This window comes from Emys orbicularis, chromosome 2 (genome assembly GCF_028017835.1).
Source record: "Emys orbicularis isolate rEmyOrb1 chromosome 2, rEmyOrb1.hap1, whole genome shotgun sequence".
Lineage (NCBI taxonomy): Eukaryota > Metazoa > Chordata > Testudines > Emydidae > Emys > Emys orbicularis.
Window position 1 is genome coordinate 246,638,613 of NC_088684.1, and position 24,895 is coordinate 246,663,507.

General features: G+C 38.3%; 1 protein-coding gene across 1 annotated transcript in view; it reads right to left on the reverse strand.

Moving 5' to 3' along the window:
• Window positions 1-24,895, reverse strand: part of PHF14 (PHD finger protein 14) — a 283,433-nt gene that overhangs the window by 219,772 nt on the left and 38,766 nt on the right. The window contains exons 5-7 of the mRNA XM_065399294.1: window positions 21,229-21,388; window positions 7,441-7,552; window positions 5,628-5,765 (exon numbers count right to left, since the gene is read on the reverse strand). Of these exons, the coding sequence (XP_065255366.1) occupies window positions 5,628-5,765; window positions 7,441-7,552; window positions 21,229-21,388 (410 nt within the window). The remainder of the gene's footprint in view (window positions 1-5,627; window positions 5,766-7,440; window positions 7,553-21,228; window positions 21,389-24,895) is intronic.

Sequence of the window (24,895 nt, forward strand, 5' to 3'; positions counted from 1 at the left end):
CTTGTTTAAAAGTGACCACATAGAAATTTTGCTTTTGTTTTTTTAAGCTGAAAAGTTTCTTTTTTAGACTACCTATCATATAGTTTATGAAAACAACATAATTTGTTACAAAAATTCAGTTTCTTATATCAAAAGAGGATACTAAAATTGTACTGGCAATTATTTCCACCCAGAATTGCAAATAGAATTAAAAGATATATTTAATTGTTCCCATAACTCATGTAGCTCAAAGTCTAAATTCCATTATTTGCACACAGAAGTGATTAATTTTCAAAATTGTGTGTGAAAATAATGAGGGTTCAGTTTCAGAGAACAAGTTGAAGCCAAATTGAAAAGTCTAACCTTAGAAGTTAAAGATTTGTTTTAGTTAAAGGCCTCAATTGAAGGTTTCAGTAGACACCATATTTTAAAATGTTACGGAGGGTCAGTGCTACCCAATATACTAATTAGTTCATGAATTATTTTTGTTTGTTTGCTTTTTTTTTTTTTTAAATAATTATTGGTCTACAATTTTTGAGAAGTCATCTGCTTCAGAGATAAAATGTGCTATTTATTATGTATTTTGATGTGCTGAATTCAAATATGACAATTAAAACAACTGATTGGCTACTGTTTCTAAGATATTTAAGTTTTTACATTTTATGTCTATGTATATTGTGTAGATAGTAGAGTTTTAATCATAAATTGTAAACCTAGGTCTTTTCATGTGTTTATGGTTGCTTTACATGATAATATTTCACCTGTCCTGTTTATGTAACACTTTAAAAATCAGCAAAAGGGTTACATAAATAAAATTTATTATGAAACAAAAGGCAAAAAACTATTCTGTACATAGTTTAGTCCTATTCAGTGTCTACTCGGTGCTTCTTGGCTTGTCTCTTGTATTCATTAAATGGAGCATCTCTTGTCACTGTCCAGCAATAGTCTGCAAGCATTGATGGGCTCCATTTGCCCTGATAGCGTTTCTCCATTGTTGCAATGTCCTGGTGAAATCGCTTGCCGTGCTCATCGCTCACTGCTCCGCAGTTCGGTGGAAAAAAATCTAGATGAGAGTGCAAAAAATGTATCTTTAGTGACATGTTGCAACCAAAGCTTTTGTATGCCTTGAGGAGGTTTTCCACCAACAACCTGGAGTTGTCTGCCTTGTTGTTTCCGAGAAAATTTATTGCCACTAACTGGAAGGCTTTCCATGCCGTCTTTTCCTTGCCACGCAGTGCATGGTCAAATGCATCATCTCGAAGAAGTTCACGAATCTGAGGACCAACAAAGACACCTTCCTTTATCTTAGCTTCACTTAACCTTGGAAATTTTCCACGGAGGTACTTGAAAGCTGCTTGTGTTTTGTCAATGGCCTTGACAAAGTTCTTCATCAGACCCAGCTTGATGTGTAAGGGTGGTAACAAAATCTTCCTTGATTCAACAAGTGGTGGATGCTGAACACTTTTCCTCCCAGGCTCCAATGACTGTCGGAGTGGCCAGTCTTTCTTGATGTAGTGGGAATCTCTTGCACGACTATCCCATTCGCAGAGAAAAGAGCAGTACTTTGTGTATCCAGTCTGCAGACCAAGCAAGAGAGCAACAACCTTCAAATCGCCACAAAGCTGCCACTGATGTTGGTCATAGTTTATGCACCTCAAAAGTTGTTTCATGTTGTCACAGGTTTCCTTCAGATGGACTGCATGACCAACTGGAATTGATGGCAAAACATTGCCATTATGCAGTAAAACAGCTTTAAGACTCGTCTTCGATGACTCAATGAACAGTCTCCACTCATCTGGATCGTGAACGATGTTGAGGGCTGCCATCACACCATCGATGTTGTTGCAGGCTACAAGTTCACCTTCCATGAAGAAGAATGGGACAAGTTCCTTTTGACGGTCACGGAACATGGAAACCCCAACATCACCTGCCAGGAGATTCCACTGCTGTAGTCTGGAGCCCAACAGCTCTGCCTTACTCTTGGGTAGTTCCAAATCCCTGACAAGGTCATTCAGTTCACCTTGTGTTATGAGGTGTGGTTCAGAGGAGGAGGATGGGAGAAAATGTGGGTCCTGTGACATTGATGGTTCAGGACCAGAAGTTTCATCCTCTTCCTCTTCCTCGTCTGACTCAAGTGAGAATGATTCTGGTGCATCAGGAACCGGCAGTCCTTCTCCGTGGGGTACTGGGCGTATAGCTGATGGAATGTTTGGATAATGCACAGTCCACTTTTTCTTCTTTGACACACCTTTCCCAACTGGAGGCACCATGCAGAAGTAACAATTGCTGGTATGATCTGTTGGCTCTCTCCAAATCATTGGCACTGCAAAAGGCATAGATTTCCTTTTCCTGTTCAACCACTGGCCAAGATTTGTTGCACAAGTGTTGCAGCATATGTGTGGGGCCCACCTCTTGTCCTGATCTCCAATTTTGCAGCCAAAATAAAGGTGATAGGCTTTCTTAACCATAGTGGTTATACTGCGCTTTTGTGATGCAAAAGTCACTTCATCACAAACATAGCAGAAGTTATCTGCACTGTTCACACAAGTACGAGGCATCTCTGCTCACTTTGGCTAAACAGAAATGTGTCCCTTTGCAAAATCAAACACTGACAAATAAGAGAGCACGACACTGTATGATTTCTAGAGCTGAAATAGGGCAATTTGTTCAGTAGAGTGATGTAAGCTTCGTTATGATTGCATCATCCATGACTTCTAGGAATAACATGATGCAATTCATATCATGTATGATGCAATACCAGCTTCAGATTGCATCATTCATTGTTTTGCCTAAAAAGCAAGTACTGTCCAAACCCATAGATTTATTTATAGATCCAGTCAAAGATGTATTTTAGTCATTTCTGGTTTAAATTGAGATCCCTTCCCTTTATAACTCACTTATCCTCCGCCATTCCCAAGTCAAGGGTCGTATATACTGACCCAATAGCATCTCTTGAAAACTAGAGCCAATCAACAATTTTAAGCATCATTTTCATTCTCAGTGACCCAGAATTAGTAAAGTTTGACTACATTTATTTCAGAAGCATTTTGGCTGTAGAGCAGTGTAATCACAGTTAAGGAGCACTGAAGCAGGTCCCAGCAAATACAGCACAGGACAAACCAACACTGCAAGCACCTCATCGTTCTCTAATACAGCTACCTCGTGACGTACAACAAAGCAATACATTCTCCATGTACTTTTTAACAGTCTCTAATGATCTCCAAAGTTTTTTTTTTTTTTTTTTGACTGAACGAATGAATTTACATTTCTGCAAGTTAACCCAGGGAAAAAGGGACAACTTCCTGTGACAAGTGTTGTACCAACAGGTAACAATTACAATAAAGCACATAAAGAAAGCATTTAGAGCATTGTATTACTGCACTAATCATGAAGATGGGATGGGAGAGTTGTCATTTTTCTATATTGAAGTGATGGAAGTTATTTTTGTGTATCCAAGGTTGGTTTTTTTCCTCCATGCCTGTTCACAAACAAATATACGGTTACTGGTATATTTTAATACTAAATAGTTATAAAAACCTGCCCTCTTTGACTCCTTCTGTAATCACGAAGTGCTCCTGGTTGCTGTTTGGACAGTTCCAAGAAACACTCGCCTCTCTTTTGCCCCAGCAGCTCACTAGAATATTTGATCGTTCCAGAAGAGACAGGCAGGGAGTCCTTACATATATGATACATATATAACGTATGCATTGGTCTCTCCATATTGTTTCTCTGGGCAGCAATCACATTATGCTCAATATTCCTCCAACAGATCAAAATTTCCAAAGAAAGGGACATTTTGGGAAAAAGACACATACCTTATTCTGCATTAAGTGAAAGAGCTCATTATTATATCTTGTTTTCCAAATACATTTTTCAAATAGCATGGTTTTCCTTTTGACTTCTTCATAGTAGTTTTTGTATGGCCTAAGCACCGGCAGTCTTTTGTATGATCTCTCACATACATAATAGTTTTCTTCTATTTTTCATTCTTCACTTACTAAATTTTCACATTCTTATAGCTGAACTACTTTATCAATTCATTTACCTTGTGTATACAGTCTGCAAGCTGAATAAAACTGCCTCAGACAAAGGTGGATCAATACGTCTCAGTTTATTTTCTCTTTTTAATTTCCAGCACATTTTCTATATGAATAATTGTCAGTAAAATTTACTAACCAGGCACAAAAATCCACTGACTCTCTCATAACAACAAATTAAATATTTTACTTGCCTGTCCAACAAAAGCCCACCCACTTACTCACCAGAGGCGAGTAACATTTTGCAACTTTGATTTAAAAATATACTCTGTATATTTAGATTTCAGGGTAGGGGAATATACGTGACACAGAGCTTACCTCCATAAGAATTTAAATTAACAATTCTGAGTTATGTGATTCCAAGGCCTTGATTACAAAATATTTTGTTTGCGGTTGTTTAAAGATATGCAATGTTTTTAGGTGAAAAGCATGGCAAACACATACAATGATGGGAATTCACAACATGAGCTCCTTAAAGAATCAACATTAAACCCCATCTAGTAGAGCCATCACTGTTTAGCTGAAGGCACCATGTTTATCTTTCCAGCACTTCATCTTGTAGGTGAAATTTATTTTTTATGAACAGTTCTGACAGAGAATTACTAATGGTCTGAATGGCCAGTTCCTTCAGAAATAAGAAAGACAGTGATTCCAATGTAGATAATGAATGACAACAAAGCCTGCATGTCAGTGTGTGCTGTTATGTGCGTGTCCCTCTCACTCACCTATACACAATTTACTTTCTGTCGCATTTACTATATGTAAAGATGAATATGACTCGCTAAACTTGAACTTTGCAATTAGGACAGAACACTAGACACTTACAAGGTATTCCCATTGAATAAATCAGCCCTTATGCAAAATCTTGTCATTTGGATTGCTTTATTCTTATTATCAAGAAGAAAACTGGTACCATGAGTGAATATGTAAGGAATATGGAATTTAAATGTAAGTATTTTAACTGGTGCAATTAATGGTAATTTACAAAAACTCAGAATGACAATCAAGAAGTATCATACTAATACAATGAAAGTTACTTATTTATGACACAATTTAATGATAATATTGAAAAAAGATGTATGCAAAAACATTTGAAGAGAACCAGGGCCCCATTTGCATAGCACAAAGGGGATGTAATCTGGCTACAGCTGGAAACTGAGCAAAGCAGAGGGAGATTCTAAACTGGAATGAAGCTGACAAAGCAAACTCCTACAACAATGCACCCACATCTTAGTTAGGGGCATTTCAGGAGAAAGAAGTGGTAAAATGGGGAGTGGGATAGGAGGAGCTCCTCTAACACAGTCATTAGCTAGTGTATGATTCCTTAGAGACAATAACTAGCTATCATAAATCAGAGCAGGCCTTAAACTGTCCTAATTTAAATTAGGGCTAGGCCAGCTTGAAACAGCTTCCTGTGAAAAGCATATCTTGGCACAGGAAAAAAAAAAAAAAAGCTAGCCCACTTCCAAAAATATACTTATGACCTCACAGCAGCATCTTATCAAAATCTCTCCTCAGGAATGTTATCCAGAAACACAATAAGATTCCACATGCTTTTGTTAGGACATTTCCATTTTATGTTTTTCTAAAGAAGTTGCATCACACACATACCTCTTCAGCTGCTGCTTCTGACAACAGGCCTTCTTTCTGAGCACAGGTCACATGGAAATAAGCTCTACACATGCCAGCATCACAACTAATGCAAACACCAGTTCTGGCAAAACGAGGGTCTTCACAAAAACTGCATTCCTAACACAGAAAAATGGCAAAATTAACTACAGAGTAAACACTACAATAAAGATTCGACATTCTATTTTTAATTTTTTTTTTTTGCATAAATGAAAGATAATTTGTATGTCTTCTATACAGACACACAAAGTCTGTTAAATGTTACTAATGGATGGATTTAATCTCATGAGGTATAGCAATACAGTTAAGGCTAGCTATCTAAACTGGGATTCTCCAAACTTCTTTTTTTATTCCTATATTCCCTTTTAACAGGTATAGTACAAAAAGACTTGAAATAATAATGCTGGCTCTTCTTGTTTTCTTGCACTGGTAGGTTTCAACTTAGACTCTGCACATTACTTTGTTTTAAGTGACTAAACATGCCTTGTTAAAATTAAGAAGAAATTAAACATAATAGATTTAAACAAATGATCATCTGGCTAACATGTAAGCAATAATCATAATAGTAATAAAATCAGCACAGTAATCCTTATTTGGGAAGGATACAATTGCATTAGCAACTTTATAAACTATACAGATAAAATCAGAATCACCTCACCCAAAAATGCAATATATTCCAGGTTGGGGAGAAGCTGTGAAAACACAGCAACACACAACACTATACAACTGTTTAGTCATGAAATGAAGAAGAATACTGCATTAAACTGTATAAAACTGGAGCTCCAGAGGGAATTCAGATAGGCAGAATATAAAATAATTATCCATATTTTCATTGGAAACTGAGACTCAGTCTCTATTGTGATAGGGTTAGTGTTTTATTTTGCCAACATATTGCACTGCCTTGGGTCACTTACTCTGCCCACCTGTGAAAAGCATTACTTATCCTATAATCCCTTTTAAAGCTTACGATGTGCCCAAATTACTACTTCTGCCCCTATTAATCAGTTATGTCAACAAAAAACCTAGCTATTATGTAGAATAGCTGCTGTACAGAGGTTGCCCACTTGGACACTTCTATAACAGTGCTGAATGTTTTGGAAGACTCATACTAGGCATGCTGGAGAGCCACTTCCAATACACAGGCTGCTCTTCAGTCATCCTGGCATAAAAGTCTTTTTTGTTGTTGTTGGTTAATTTAGTACTCATGAAAAGTCCCACATTGATAGCCTTGGGACTCAAATTTTACATGCACCAAATAGATACAACAAGAGAAGCAACAGCAAAATCTTCCCCACACGGCCTGACAGCTAGAGAAACAACATTTGGACATAAGAAAACCAATGAGCCATCTACCAGAAATCCTTTGGTATCTATTGAGTGTCATTTTGTGCCAACTGTAATGGTAATTTGAGTGCTATGCACATACATCCTCCTATGAACTGGACTAAGAACAATTATACTTCACATAAAAGTCCATTTGGGGATGGGGAGTATATTTTTCATTCATACTCCCATACATTCCTCAACTCTCTACATTCATACTTTGGCAGACTGCCATTAACACACATAACAAGGAGGTAATGAGTGTCTCCAGAAAGAAAGAGGGGGAAGAGAATGAGAAACAAAAGAAAAGACAAAAGAGGATGCATACTTCTGATTTTATTGAATTTCCAGCCCTGAATCTTGTTGCATTTGTTGCAGAAACAGAATTACAAAAAGCTAATAAGATATGCTATGCCATATATGTAGAGAAAATAAAACTATACCTAGGTAAACATGTCTCTTCTAGTCTTACCTTGGCACCATACTTAGAATAGTTCATTTCGGTAAGCGTTACTGGCCGCAGCTTGTCAATATCTCCAAATGCCACTCCTGGAACATAGAGGGCACAAACAATGTGGACCCACCTACAACAGCAGAAAAATTAAGCCATTATCATCAAGAACAACAACATTTTGCTCTTGTATTGCACTCTTCATTTGCAGATCTCAAGTACATTACAATGGATTGAAAATATCATTCACATTTATAGATAAGGAAAATGAGTCATAGAAAGCCAAGGGTGTCAGAAACAGGAATGCAAGCCTATTGACTCACAGGTGAATGGCCCATCCACAAGCCTCTGGTTCCTCCCTCCTATCATCTTAGTTTTTTTTTAAATTTGTTTTGACTTTTTCTAGCCCAAGTGTTGGTAGCAGCTTTCTTTATATGGCTCATTGTCAAATACAAGTTCAGTAAAAACCACAAGCGTTACCTCTCTCTCCCCCGAGTATGGTTTGGCTCAAAAATTGCACGATTTGTATGCTGACTCTCTTGTGGCGAATGAAGGGAAGCTGCTCCCAAAAACAGGCAGACAAAAAATCACTTTGCCAACCACTTTGTCAGAGGTGGTTTCTCTTCTTTTTCTAGTTTTGTTTACATACTCTGAATGATCTGCCACATGATAATGCAAACAAACACAGAACAGAACTCACTAGACCTTCTAATTCCTGCAAGGGAGTTAAAAAGGCACTAGCAGTACTAAGCCTAAAATTATTTGAATGTTAAGAAAGAACCACCACTTCATCAATGGGGTTTTTTTTGTTTTTTTTTAAAGCCAGGTTTTTTTTTTTAAATGAAACATCAAATCACAGTGTGTGTTACTTTTCAAGAGCCAGCTACTATCATAGCTGGTATATTCCATTTTGCAGTATCAAATATTAAGGTTTAACACTGGTCTTATAAACAGCTCAAACGGGAATTAATTCAGGAAAGTCTAATGGTCTGCATTACACAGGTCAGACTAGATGATCACAAGGGCCCTTTCTGGCTTTATAATCAATGAAAGACTAGATGATAAAATGGAAAAAACATGATTTTGAGAACATTAGATGACTAATATGTGAACATGGCAAAAATTACCTCCAACAATGTATACAGATGGCGTGATGATTTTTCCCAATTTGAGACCACGTGATAATCTCTTGGATTTAATTAAGAATGAAATAAATGTATTTTTTGACAAAGACTAGGAATGTTAATATACCTTCCCTTCGAATATCCCTCTGTACGCAGTTTTGAAATTTGGTCCTTTACGAAGGGAACAACCAATGTTCCTGGCAATATGTCCAGTGCTCTAGTAATTCTAAAAAAAAAATCTGCTGTATGATAAAACTTTCAAGCATCACTAAAAAAAATTATTGGTGTCTCTTGTCAAAAAGATCTCTGGATAGTTATGCAAAGCTAAGATGCAAGACTTCACAATAAATTACAACATACTTGACAGGTAAGCTTGAAAAAAATAGAGAGAGAAAAAAGAAAATTTGGACATATATTTAAAGAAATAATGTGATCACGTTGTGCCAATGACTACCTTTGAAATATTTAAATAATGTAGTTAAAACTTTAGTTATGTGAATGATAGTAATTGTGGCAGCAACTGTTAGAATTAAGTCTCTATGTGCATTTCAATCTAAACTCATGTTTTAATCCACTTAAAGCTTTCTGAAATCTTCACCATTTGAGTTGAAATTATCTAGGTTTGGTCTATGTTGAAAGGTGAATTTCTTCATAACTGTGGCCAAAAAAAAGCTCAGTGACTTTGAAGCACAGAGACAGTGAAGAGGAAAAAATTCCCTTTCCAAAAATCCTTGCAACCTTTATCTGAACAGCTCTAGAACTGAAACAGCTGGTTGTAAAAAGCTGAAATATCACATGGAAGCAGTCACGATGGAACATCAGTACACCTCTACCCTGATATAACGCGACCCGATAGAACACGAATTCTGATATAACACGGTAAAGCAGTGCTCCGGGGGGGCAGGGCTGCGCACTCCGGCGGATCAAAGAAAGTTCGATATAACGCGGTTTCACCTATAACGCGGTAAGATTTTTTGGCTCCCGAGGACAGCGTTATATCGAGGTAGAGGTGTACTTTTAAGCATTCAGCTAATGCTGTATTTGATTTGACCAGTCAAGGTGCTTCAGGTCCTTGATTCCTGTTGCAATAGGTACGGAGAGCCAACGTATGAGATGTATCAAGAAGAAAGCATGGAGTCTTGGTGCCATTGAGTTTACATATTATCTCTTGGATGAGAGAGTATGGACAGAGATATAGGTTTTTGCTTCATGCTATGTTAGGTCCCCAATCACTGAAGCATCTGAGACCCTCAAAAATTATAACTTATTTATCCTCACAACACCGTTGTAACATAGGGAAGTACTACTATCTCCACTGTATGGATGTGGAACTCCTCCTCTCATATGTATACATCAGAGTTCAATGTTTAGGTTCTGTAACCAGAGAACAGTCTCTGTATTAAGGAAGGCAAGGCATTGTAAACCACCCTCCAGATGTTGAGATGTGAACTTCACCACCACAAGTCTGCAATGCTGCTCCATGGTCACTGAAAGGAGAGGAAATCAGGCCAAGCTAACATATAGTTGCAGCAACTCTGAACAAGCCAGAGAATAATCTGTTGAGCCAGGTCCAAGATCTATAATCAAGTGAAGAAGGAGGTAGGCAGGGGCAGCGAAGGACTCCTGAGTTTACTTGGTGTGTCAGACTCTCTTTCCCACCAATTCTTCCACTCTATAAGAACGTAGTTTTCAGCTCCCTAGCAGTGCTAATCATCCATTCATGGTAAAGGGCAAATAAGTGCTCTCATCCAAGAGTGTGTGAGCTACCGTAGCAGAAGGATGATGAAAGATCAGGCACAGTGTTACACTCCAGTGCTCAGGAGAGGGATTTCTCCCCTGAATACAAGTGACCTTGGTACTGCATGTTTCTTGTCTGAAAATGGAGCATCAGTTAACCGGAAATGTAATAAGTCAGTTTTATCTGTCACAGCTCTCCAGGCAGAGCTAACAGTAATAGTATCTAATCAAAAGTCTGGCAGAACGATATGTGCTAGCACATACAAACTAGAGGTTAATTTATAATTCAAACAGCCACTAATAATACGAGTGGCCACTTGCATTTAGATGGGGAACTGAAGCGTGAAGAGACTGTGTTGCCAAGGGTCACAAAGGAAGTTTGTGGTACAGGAAGGAATTGAACATTGGTCTCTGAAGTCCTGTAGGCCAGTATCCTCATCACTGGACCATCTTTCCTCTCCACATTAATAAATGTTGATTAATGCAAGGTTACTTAATAAAAGTTAGCAACATCTATTATTTAATTATGGATGAGGTTTGCAGCATTCCATGCATCACTGAAGGTTCACTGGATAATAATGCAAGGCTGTTTCTGGTGCAGTTGATTCCTAGTAGTCAGTGCATTCTGCCGTGCAGAAGGACTGATAGATTGATGAGGAGGTGGTATGGCTGTGTTGCTTACAACTAAACTAAAGTGTGTGGGGAGAGAGGGTCCCTCATTCCAAAACTAGATCTGGGACAGTGTCCATTTGATTTAAGAATGCCAAAACTCATGTTCCTTCTGCCTGATTAAGGGTAATACAGGAAGTACTCGGACCTTTACTTGTGGAGACAGTGAACAACTCCTTTAATGAGAGCAGAATGTCAAAAAAAAAATTAAGGAAATATTTGTGTTGCCTTTGCCTAAAAAATTAGCACTCGACGCCAGCAAACTGGCCAATATAGACAAGTGGTTAACCTTCCATTTTTGGTTAAAATAATAGAGAAGTGGAAGCTAAACAACTCTCCTAAAGCCTAAATGATTGAGAATTCCTTGAGCCATATCAGTCAGGCTTCAGACCTGGCTGTAACATGATACAGATGATGATCTTCTGACAATGGACAAATACCAGATTCCATACTGATGCTGTCCTAGATACCACTAATCACAAGGTTCTTCAATTCTCTTCAGTAGATGGGAATTGCCTTACAGTTGCCTCATTCTTTTATCTCAGAAATTCCAAAGGGTAGTTTGGGGATATCACTTTTCTGTCCTGAAGGCTCTCTTACGCAGGGTTCTGTATTATCACTCTTCCTATTTCATGTGCATATGAGGCCACTGCCCCAGACATGCATGAAGAAAGACAAGATGCAGGGATGTGGTTTAATTAGGCTGCAACTTTATTAATTTATCTCAGTGATTCTTAACCTTTCTGGACTACTATACCCCTTTCAGGAGTTGGATTTGTCTTGCATTCCTCCAAATTTCACCTCCCTTAAAAACTACTTGCTTACAAAATCAGACATAAAAATACAAGATTCACAGCACTACTGGAAAATTGCTTACTTTCTCATTTTGTCTGTATGAAATCTTAGTTTGTACTGACTTTGCTAGTGCTTTTATGTAGCCTGTTGTAAAAATCTAGATGAGTTGATGCATCCCCTGGAAGACCTCTGTTTACCTCTAGGGGTACACGTACCCCTGGTTGAGAACCACTGATTTATCTCATTCTGGGAATTATTTGACAATAACTAATATAGCTCAGTTCAGCACTCCATCTTCACTCATTTCCACCTGTTTGGTCAAGGCTCCCATAAGTACCACACCATCCCCTAACTGCCCACTGCTGGGACCCCTTCATCCTTGCCTTTTATGAGGGTTAAGAGGTTGGGAAAAGGGGGTTGTTTCCTTGCGATATCAGACATTAGGAGCCCCATCTCCATTCTCCAGCTTCTTTAGGAAACACCTTCCCCTAAGTCCACATCCAACTCCAATTTATTACTGAATACCTGCCACTAGGTGTACCTGTTGATCCAGGCATAAGAGGGCTCCATCCAACAGGACAAGCATATTCTCTCTCTCTCCCTTGTGTTCAAGGAGTGAATGGTTTACCTGACCCCGACTGGGCAGCTGTCAGCTTGGGTGATTTCTACCCCTTCTCTGCCCAAAAGAGGCAGGAACCTTTAAAGGACCTATGGCCACTTTCCTTCTGGTTGACCAGACAAAACCCTCCTTTGAGGTTGCAGGCATTGCATTGGAAGTGTTACTGAAGAAGCTTGGAATGAAGTGTTTTCAGTATGCTTATGACACAGATCTCTCTCTCCATTTTGTCTGACACCTAGGGTATGGTTGAGTGTCTCTCTGTGTCTGGTAATGACTCAGGCCGGGGTGAAGCAACCACATAATATGGTCTGAGGGAATGCTTTCCACCAAAGACAGATAAATTCACAATTTGGGCGTCTTTTTTCAACTCCCAGCTATTGTTAGTCAATTACAGAGCTGAGAGGGACAGGACAATTTCCCCCCCCCCCTCCCCCATCTGCCTCACTGTCAACTTCCAGACTGTTCTCTAAGATGTAGACCCTCACTATCATCATACATGCCTTTGGCATTTCAAGATCAGACTACTGCAACGTGCACTACATGAGGTATTCCGTAAGTCTCCACAGAAACCGAAGCTGGTACAGAAGACAACAGTCCACCTTTTAAGCCAAGTATCTTAACACAAGCACACCACCAGATATTCAAAATCTGGACTGGCTACTTTTTGGTTACTTGCTGTCAAGGCTGTATCCCTACTTTGAACTTTAGGGTACAAATGTAGGGGCCTGCATGAAGACTTCTAAGCTTAACTACCAGCTTAGCTCTGGTCCGCTGCCACCATCTCAAGAATTCCCTCCCTGGGAAGCCTTGAGAAACCTTTCACCAATTCCCTGGTGAATACAGATCCAAACCCCCTTTTGATTTCTCCTTGTTTTAAGATCCATCAGGTTCTTAAAAAGAAGGCTTTTAATTAAAGAAAAAGGTAAAAATCATCTCTGTAAAATCAGTATGGAAAATAACTTTACAGGGTAATCAAACTTAAAGAGCTCAGAGGAATCCCCTCTGTCTTAGGTTCAAAGTATAGCAAACAAAGATAAGCACTCTAGTAAAAGGTACATTTACAAGTTGAGAAAAACAAAGTAAATCTAAGACGCCTTGCCTGGCTTTTACTTACAATTTTGAAATAAGAGAGACTTGTTTAGAAAGATGGGGAGAACCTGGATTGATGTCTGGTCCCTCTCAGTCCCAAGAGCGAACCACCCCTTAAAACAAAGAGCACACACAAAAGCCTTTCCCCCCCCCCAAGATTTGAAAGTATCTTGTCCCCTTATTGGTCCTCTGGGTCAGGTGTCAGCCAGGTTACCCGAGCTTCTTAACCCTTTACAGGTAAAAGGATTTTGGAGTCTCTGACCAGGAGGGATTTTAGTACTGTACACAGGAGAGCTGTTACCCTTTCCTTTATAGTTATGACACTTGCAGTTTCAGGTATTGGTTCTGGAGTCCTAAATGAAATGTGATACAGATACAGTTGAAAAGTGGACATTCTTGAGGTATAGATATCTATTGCATTTTAGCCCCTAATACTATTAGACCATCACAGTGACTTCTGCCCAGCAGTTAACATTACACACTACAAAGCATGTCAGTAGGTCACACACTTCTTTGCTTCTGTAGGTCAAGCTATTTGCACACACAAGGGGCTCCCTGAATCCCTCCATTTCCACCCCCCCCCCCCCAAGTTCCTTATGTGCCATGCTCCTATCACCATCAATTTCAATTTCTCTGCAACACTTCCTCCATCTCTTATGCCAGGGGCTGTGTATGTTCCCTGTTCCCCCCACTGTCAGGATATCTGTGCTCATCCATTCCCTCCTCTCCCACAACGCCCAGAGCTCCGTGTGCTCCCTTATTTGTTCCTTCCCTCTATACCCCACCATGTCAATGACTGTGCTTCCCCCATTTCTTGTGCCACATGACAAGATCCCCTACATTCTCTCCCCTGCCATGCACCCGCACATGACAGTCTCCCATTCTCCCCCCATGCAAGGGCTGTGCCCTCCATTTCACCTTCCCACTTCCCAGATATCAGGGAAGTGCCCCCTCTTCCTCTGCAATTTTTTTTCCTTTCATTCAGGCTGTCAACATTTTTTACTCAACTGAGACATGGACGAAGCTGAGATGGGGGTTACTGTTATGAAGAAAGATGTTAAAGGCTGCCATCAATTGTTCTTTGATCTATAGATAATTTAGATCTGATTGAAACCGATGGGTCTGCTAACCAGTTGTCAGGGCCTCTATGTACCCCTCATTTCCTCCTTTCCAGTTTTCTTACTTTCACCAAAATCAATAGGATGCTGTCCATTGAGGTTGAGAACATTCCATGATATTCTGGAATTGATCAGATGTGGCATTCAAACGTTATCACATTACATCCAAATAGAGAAATGCCATCAATTTGAGTGTATGGCCTCGCAAACTCAGCTAAAATATAAATAAGTTTATTAAAGTCTCTTTATTATAATTCAAGCCCAATGAAAATGTCAACATGAAGTGTAAGAAGTAGACTAACAAACATTATGTTCATCATTCTCCATTGTTCAGCATTTTATGGTCACGTTGATATCAAAGATAAAAGTCACTAAAAAGTACAACAATGGAAAACAATGCCTACAAGTCACTACATTTGGTTAAACCCATAAGGATTTACCAAGCAGAGATAATAGAAACTACAACTGTGATCAAACAGAAATGTTTTATTGGACAGTAGTTCAGTCACTGAAATATTTAAATATTTGTATAAAATGCATATCCTGTTTAAAGCAATGCATCACCATTGTTAATATCCAAAAACAAGTAATTCACTCTCCTTATCTTTAACTGAGAAATTCACTTTAAAAAGTGAGGACTTTGTTTTAAATTGTAAAGATGATTCATCCAATTAACTGCACAGAAGTGTGTTTTCTGGGGCTACAAATGTGTTTTTTTCCACTGTTTATTAGGATTCTGTGCCTATACATGCAGGAGTTAGTTAATATGATTTGTTTATATAAACTACAATTATGGTCCAATGCAAACGAAAAGAAAGTTTAACTTAGTCTTTTTTGTTATTTTAAAAGAAAGAGCTAAACTGTCAGTTTGCAATCTATTCCATAGCAAGAGACAGCATATTGTCAGGCTGTTTCTGTAGCAGCTAGGATGGGGGTTGTAACTCAGGGCCTCAAAAACATCTGTACTTATCACAATGTATGCCCCCCGATGCACCAAGACACTGGACGTCAGGGGGCGTGTGGAATCAAAATTCTGCCCACTTAGAGCAGGCTCTGTGAACCTGATTCTCCATTGCAAAGGAAGTAGCACCAGGGTCCACTCATTTAGCAGGCAGCTGATCCCCACTCTACTCTCTTGCACTAGTACACAAAACCAGCCATGATAAGGAGCAAAGTGTTCTCATTTTTATACAGTGTATTTTTCTTAAATAAATTATGTTGTTTAATCTATGTACATGTCAAACAATTCAAAATGTTTGTCATTTATGGGTGTCAAAACTCTTTGTGTATGTCAAGTGTCAGAGTCATGTAACACCTTTTTTCAATAGAAGGCCATCTGATATATGCAGAAGAAGTCTCATAACCTTGTGATTATGTTAAAAGAAGGCCTGTTTTATTGTTACAAAAAGCATTCTGAATTCTATAGGTTTTCCTTTTTTGCACCATACCACTGGTTTAAGATGTGTTAGACTGAGAACATTTGTATAGGGGGAACTCAAGAAATAGTTACACATCTTCACAATTATCTACTATTTTTTTTAAAAAACCAACGTTTTAGTTTAAGATTTTTGATAGTAAGTTTTAATACAACTTCCCAAATGCACCCTGCAGAGTTCAATATAAAGATACACATCTTCAACAAGCAGCTGCTTCTCAATTTAATTTGCACAGTTTTTTCATGCTCCACTGGTGTATTAAATGCTGCTGCACTCTGTAGGAGTTTATCTATGATAAACCCAACAGCTGGCTGCTTGCTTCATACTGACCTTCTCAAAATGTTTTAGTACATGTCACGCAAGTATTACAGTATTACAGATTTAAACTGCCATTTCAGTGTGATTGGCACACAAGTGTCTCATTTCCTCAACCACCTATATGCGAACTCCAACCTGAATCTTTATTAAAAAACATACAGAAGTCAGTCAAGTTCACAGCTGAGGCAGTTTCAGCTGCATTTAATACCAGTTCTAAATATTTTCCTGCTCATTTGTTTAGCTGCACATGTTTTAGAACCTTGTAATTAAGACAAATTGGGTAATCAAAGAAGAATAATCTTCCTTGTTACTTTAGCATCCATTTTGCTTGGAGCAATGATGACAGATGTTGATTAGGGAAGAAGAAGAAGAAAAAAAATCAACCCAAAACAAGGACAGGACAAATTTCATATCCTAGGACAATACTTTTTGGAGAAAAAAAGATTTTAAAAATCCATCTTTATGTTCATGAAACTGGGAAGATAAGACCAAAAAAAAAAAAAAAAGATTCTTTAGAGAAAGTAGGCATTTCATTAAAGTAACTATTCACCTTTCACTTAGCAGAAAGAGAGAAATTATTCTGACTTGATTGTGAAGAGAAATTGAACAGGTTTGGCTTCACCTTTACGTAATTTCACATCACAGCACTGATGGATATCTAACATAGCTGGACATCCTCTAAAATGGTGGAAGGTGGTGGAAGAAGGAGCATTTTGTTATTTAATATTTATACTACAGTAGTGCCTAAAGGCCACAACTAGGCTGGGCTCCATTGTGCTACACACTATAGAAAAATAATAGTGGACAGTCCCTGCCCAAAAGAGCTTACAATCTAGAAAATTAATTATGATCGAGTCATGATACCCATTCTTACTGAAGACTGAAACTTCTGGACAAAGATCTGGAGTAAGGGGATGAGGGACTTTTCACACTGAATCTAACAGTTCTCTTGCACATCATCTGTGTTCTTCAGGAAGGAAAAAAACTGACCAGCCTACAGGTTGAGAATCAATTTTTTTAACTCCATACGCGTCACAATGTCTCCATGTCCCTTTCAGCTTTTCCCCCTACTTGTTACTTGAACTAGAAATGCTACAGAGGTTTCTATGCTTGCTTACTTTCATGCTCTGGACCTATCCTCCATGGGTCCAAGATTGCCATAGCAGACATTTTCTGAAATCAAACAAAAGACGTGAGCTGGGAGGGTCCCCTTAAGTCAGCAGTCACTAATGGAGAGAAGAATCTTATCCGACTATGTTGCCACGCTGTGCAGAGAACTAATAAAATGAAGAAATGCTCCCACATTAATCAAGTCCACTCTGTGTACACAAAATATTTAAGCACTGTTTGTGGTTCATTGTTTTTATAAAGTATGTGACCATGTAATTAAAGACTGTCAATGCACACATACAAGAGGGATGAATTAAGGTTGCATACACAGCCTTAATGCTGGCATTACCTAGCTTTTGAGCACTTACCTTGGCAACCTTAATGTTCTTTTTAGCATAGGCTGTGTGTGCGCAATTTATTCTACTAATATTACTACTACTACTTTTTTAAATTCTGTAACTGCTAATTGTGAGGAACTGAATTGTTCCAAATTGTGCAATGGTTTTAAAATGTAGACACAATCACTGGAGACTAGATTAAGAACAAACTTATCATTATTTATTGTTATTAATAATAACTTATTATTATTGTTATCAAGACACTTCAACTAAGGTCTCTGGAGGTGTTTGAGACCCCAGTCTTGCCAATAACTTAAGCATGTGCCCTAACTTTATGCATGTGAGTAAACCCATTGACTACAAGACCTAAATCATTGGTCTATTTTTAAAAATGCCATGGTGGGCAACATTAAAGATTATGGTTTCCAGTATCAAGCTGCTTTTCTTTGTAGGTAACATTTTCCCCTCTTCCCCAAGACTAAAGTCATAGTATGCTGAATCCTCCCTGATATCAAAGATAAAGGGGAGATATGACCCTAAGAAAGTTAAAACACTAGCAAAATTTTACCTGCAAGAATTAAACCCATTAATGTTATTCTCAATAACACTACATTTATAGGAGGTGGAAAACTCTTTTTGTTACATAATGCTGTTTCTAAGGGCCTCATTCTGAATGTGTTCATCTCCCAATGACTGCAGGGTCACATCACTAATGTAGTAGCATAAGTAGAAAACTGAGAAATAAGTTGGGCGGGAAAGCTAAAAGTAAGATGAAACAAAGTCCTTGGCTGGGAGAGAGAGCAGAACATTAAGCAGACGGCAGGGAGAAAACATAGCTATGTTCTTAGAACACATTATATACAAAACATGCATACAATGTTTTATAGCACTTGAACTGAAGAATGAGAGCATACCTGCGACAGATAGGGAAAGTACTGAACAGTGTAATTAAAGCTTTTTTCAGATGAAGCGTCTTCCTTTGAGTCATAACACATATGCAAATAATTAACAAAGGCAAAATGAAAACTTATTGTCTTTAACTTTGCAGTTTTTACTACTTCCTTATATTTTGTGCAAATATAACTATCACTTTTGTAATACCAAAATGTTTGGCTCTCAAAGGGATTGAGGGAGAAAGTTATTAAAACCAGCCTGAATTTAAGCAGATACCTGAAAGTGGAAAAACCAGACACTTTGATATACTTTGCCCATGCCATTATTTACTAATAAAGACCCTATTTTGTTGTACAGTACATAGCTGATTATACTAGCTTTAAAATATACAAAATGAACAGTCTCTCTGTGAATGCACACTGAAATTGTGAAAGATTTCACAGCCATATATGCTGCTAGGATTTGAAGGTTAGTGTGCTTATAGTACTTGAAATAATAATACATATTTACCTGGTTCTTTGACTCATTCATCATAATCACTAATAAGGTTCCTCAGGACTGTTACACCCATGCAAGTCCAAAAGACACAGTGGCTCAGCCTGGATTAAAACACTATCTTGACATTAATGTCCTTGCCAACTATTTGTACTGTCTTCCTCTGCTAAGATTATTCATTCAAGTGTTGATAGCAGGCCCAGCATCTGAAAACCCTCCAATTCTTTGAATATCAGACAAGTTTCAGATGTGTGGAAGCATATGTGCATATGGTGTGGCAACAGCAGTGACCTTGATGGTCAAAGATATCCTGCTGGTCAGAGGTCAGGCAGCATTGCTAATTCTGCCAGGATTTTTTAAAGGATTTATTACCATCAACATCCAGAGTTCTTGACTTATTTTTTGGATCTGGTAGGGAAAGAAGAAATCACTTTAGAGTGGTTCTGTTCTTTCTTGTCATAGATCCCAGAGAATACTGATGAGATAGTGCTATTCCTGTCTGAGTGCTCTCAGCTGGAGGGGCCCCACGTGAGCTTAATATTGTTACCCCACTTGATCAACATGGAAAGCTATTAGGGGAAACAGAGAGGTAATAGGAGGTACAGACACCCTGACTGAGACATTTACTTGCTATCCCATTATCTGGCAGAGATCATCACCAGCATGAACGGCTTAAGCAGAGTCTAGACAAGACTGAGGTAATGCTGACTGACAGGAAGCAGCACACAGAGGAAAATGATGAAGTCTATGAGCAATCCCATAAATTATTACATTTGCCTGCCATTTGTCAAAGTGGTCTGCAATCTCATAGTCTTCTGCATCTCTCAGTGATCAGAAAAGTGTTTTTCCATCTTGGGGTAGCCAAAAGTCTGTTTTTTTATTGCTGGTTTTTTATTGCAGGCTTCACTACGTTCCTACATGCCTTTGTTACCTCTAGAATAGTGCTTCAATGCACCCTATCCATGTCCCACCACAGGTGCAATACAAACTCCAGCTAGTGAAGAATGGAGCTTTCTGCCATGTGATAAAGGCGACCAGCAGGGGCATATATATTATAAGGGTGCTCCACACTACACAATGGTTATTAGAAAACTTCTGGGTAAAATTCAAGGTGTTGGTTAACATCTACAAAACCTTAACTGGCCAAGGCCTAACTACATCAAGACCTCTCTGACTAATCACACAAGCTATGTTTGCCCAAAACACTTCAGATAAATTATGACAGGGGTGAGGTTCGAAGAAGCTAGCTTTTGGTAGCATAGGCCCACACCTTCAGAATTCATTGCTGCCAGAAATTAAACTAAACCCAAGCCTGACTATATTCATGAAACTATGTTATACGTGCCTTTGTTAAGGGTTTTCCATAATTGCAGGTTCTCTTCTCCTGTCATTTAATCTACTGATGAGGTCTTACTCATATCTCTTTTTGAAGTCTTGAAGTGGGGTGGGGACAGTTCCACTGGTATTTAGCTTCCTACACATGGCTAATGTTTTTGCCTTAATCTAAACTCTGTTCCAGATATTTTGGTGGTGAATGCAGTATAAATGCTTGAAATACATAAAATAAGTAAATAACTTTCTACCCCTCTAATTTCCTTGACCCTTTAAAATATTTTTTCCCTAAACTGAGCAAGAAATTCATGGCCATGAAGGGAAGATTTCTCAGTATTGATTAATGTATGTAACAATGTATGCTGACTGCATATATCAATGAACATCAAGATTTATTGCCTCCTGAACTATATATTGACCTCTGCTTCACCTCAGTCTATTTTTAGTTTATAGGGCAATAAATTTTGATGTTCAAATCAACCAAACAATATCTGTTTCCTATTACATAGGGCATAAAGGATATTAAAAGTATACAAAAATTAAATGTTGGACTAGAAAATAAAAGCATTTTTCTAAATCAAAATGGGGAAAAAAGATCAGCTCCAATGCTATTTCATTTATGCTATTGTCCCCTAATGAAACTCACAGGAATAGGACCAGGATCGTGTATTACATATTTCACTTTTAAGACTATGTGGTAATATCAAGTTTGAATAATTGCTTCTGAAACCTGACCTGCCAGCATCTGTCTCCTTGAAGATTCCATCTTGATTGGGACATAGTTCACAGCTAGGAGATACCCCACATTTGCATGCATCACAAAACCAAGGTTCAGTGGAGTTTTCTGAAGCTGAGCTCATAATAGAATCACTCTCTCCGTCAACACCATAGCAACCTACAGACAGAGAAAATAAAGAGCAATTGAATACAAAAGGAGGTACAATTATTTCAAAACAGACTTCAAGGGACAGATTTTCAATCCAGCCCTAAACAGACTTTATGCAAGCTCAACTTTGCATCCACACAAAGGCGAGTATCTGAAAAATCTAGTCCTTGAAGGTGACTTGCAAAGGATTTTTTTTAAATTGGGCTTTTGATTTTTACTTCTCCAATATATACAGAAGGCCTGAAAAGTGTTTGTTTATATGTAAAAACATGTTTTATCTGTATGATTTGTATGTTTTTTACCACAAAAATACCAAGACTGTCCAGTCTGGTCTGCCCTAATTTGGTAAGATTTTAAGGGTGAACTTTAACATCTTAACTGAACGGATAAGAGTGTTGAATCTTTAATAAAGGCTTCCATTATTCAAAATGTTAGTCAGTAAAAATTAAATTGGCATTAAAAAGGGATTTCAAACAGCAATTAAAAATCCTCTCACTTTTTTAACTCATTATGTCATGATTACATTAGTTCTCCAGTCAGTTTACAGTCTCCCTGACAGGCAATGACCTATTAATGTAAAAATAAAACAATTAACAACTTTTCAGGCCTTCTTTTTTGTACATCATAAATAAAAAAGGGCAGAAGCTATTTTTTCCCCTTTCCAGGTCACCTTTAAAATGAAAATGTAGAACATGAATAAATGCATCAAAGCAAAAACAAAATTCTAAATAAGTAAATGTAAGTTTATAAAGATGTCAAAATATTTACAAACAGTACTTATACAGACATTTCAAATTGGAGTTCAAGGGTATTTTTACTAGCATTATTGGGAGTTCCCCCTCCCATTAGCATCCAGGACACAAAAGAAGGCATGTTCTGTTGTCCCAAAGAACATTCCAAAGGCCGGGGCGGAGGAGGAAGGGGGGAGAAAGAGGACTAAAAAGTAAGATGGCCAAGTGGTGACTGCCCACACCTTAAAACAAGCTTTTAATGTTGTTGTTTTTTTAATTTGAAGTATTCTACACACATGCACCCCACACCACTGCAAAATAGTCAGCTGTTAGGTGTAATGGTAGAGATAGGACTTTAGGAGACTTGAGAATGAAAGGAAAATAGCCTTATGAACCAACTCAGGAAAAGTGTTCAAGTATAGAGAGCAGTATGGAAGGAAGTGCAGACATTACTGTAGAAGTGGACAAATGACATGTCAAGGTTGGCATAACTGGCAGAGGAAGGGGAGAAAGAGTGGGGGAGAAGGTGGGGTAACATGAAAAGAGATATGAATGGATAAGTTATGAGAGGCAGTGGTATTCTAGGACTTTTCTAATAGAATTTCCCACGAGATACCACAAAACTGAAAATTGGATGCAGAATTTGTAACTGCACACTAAAAATAGCAAACATCTTATTTGATAAATACACAGAGAACAGATACATAGAACATTGGTTTTTACTTTACCTTTCCAATTTAAAGTTTTAAAATAGATTATGCTCTTTATTAACACTTTATCAAAAATAGCCAGCAAAATTTGAGAGCTGCAAAACAGTTTATTTTATCCATCAAACAGAAGTTTGCAACAACATTACAGCCATATAAATGGTCACTGGTAACAGCAATGTGCTGTATAAATAAATCAAGGTTTTAAAAACAAACGTACAGTGCAACAGATCTGGCAATTTTCTGCAATATATATGAGAAATCTTACTGTATTAAGTTTATGTATCATTGTGGGCCAGTGATTATATGTAATTCCCTAGGGGAGAGTGAATATTGCCCTCAAGGAATTAAGAACATTGGGGGATTATTAGGCAAATTCACTCAGGATGTAAACACCGCCAGTGAGGTACCAGCACCTGGAGAGGTTTGCACATAGTGGTGGCAAATTGGATTCTCCAGAGACCAACATACAAAAAAAGGACTTTTGGATAAACAGCCTGAATTTAAACTGACTCCGGGCCTTCTTTACGATCCAGCAAACTGACAAAACCTTTTGTCCAAGCGGGAGTCCCAATCCTTAGGGAAGGGTCTAAAGGACTGACTCCTGCCAGAGCTCCTGCTGGAGTCGGGGGGAGGGGAATGACTTCTGGTAAGTTTTTTTTTTAAGCATGCGTGTAGGTTTATTGTTTATTTGTTTTCTTTATAATTGCTTTTACCTTAAGAATAAATGTGCTTGCTTACAAAGACCTGTGTGATAACTTATAGCAATGGGCAATTACGCAGTTTACAGCCTCTGAAGAGAAAGCAAACCACAGACGCTGGCCATTTAGGCTATCTGGCTTGCTGAGAACAAACAGTGTAGGCAAGGAACTTTGCAGCCTGCAAAAAACCCTGTTCAGTAGGGAAAGAAATATAAATCTCCCCCCAAGAGAGATGACTGCAAGGGAGGTGGAGGCCTAAAAGTAAGAGCCCGAGCTGCACCATGTGGGGAAATACAGAGGCAGTTGCCCTGAACTTTGACAGGTAATATGTATCATATCATAATAGCACACAATATTTAAAAGTTGTGTACGTGTACTTGAAAGAAATCTAATTTGCCTACAGTTACTTTTTTGGAATGTTACACAAACATGGAATGTTTTTGAAATGTTACACAAGCTTCTTTATCCCAAAAATCTCATATATATCATGTAAAGTTGGGCTCCCAGGTAGGATTTGCAGGGCTCAGGAAATGTAGTAGAAACACCCCCACTGCCACATCAGACCTATAAGGATAGTGTAGGCTTCCTTGTCTACGCTCATTTCTCTATTCTTGCCTAAAACAGCAGGGTTAAGGGACTATCTCCTTCCATTCTGCCATCCCCAAAACAGCACAAATTAAAAAGCTACAGATCAACAGTGGAAAAAATCAAAGCATAAAACATACAAATATATTCAAATCCACCCTCTTCATACAGTTTTAATCTCCTCATAGCTCCTGATTCCCCTTCCACTCCCATCACTAATAAATCACTTAGAATGATCTACTTAACCTCTTCCAACCCATCTCTTCTTTTTCGTAAACAGAGCTTTCTCCACCTTCTACTTACCACATCACATAACCATGTCTACCATTCTCCCTAATCATCACGTGAGCCTACGTTGCCCTTTCCTTCTCCTTCACCCCACTGCCCTCTCCCTCATCAAGACAATAAGTCAACTGTACAGAAGAAATCTGCTCAAGTATTTTACACCATTTGGAAACAAAATTATAAAAAAGTTAAGGAGGGGTCACCTCTCACCCAGTTTTTAATGAAAACATACGTAAAATGCTTATGACAATTATACCAAAGTTCTCCTTAAAATATATATTTTTTTAAAACCCAGTTTAATAAAAGTTAGTCATAGCTGGATTTTAGTTGGTCTCAAAACATGTCACAGTATTCTCACGTTTGAGAGTGTCTCATGCCAGAACAATTAAAGCCTCAGTTACAAAGCTGCTCTAACCATCACGGTGCATTCTACGGCCAAAAATTAAATATAATTTCCACAAACTTTTCTTTGTTGCCCAGAGGGCACTCCCTTAAATGCTGTTTATT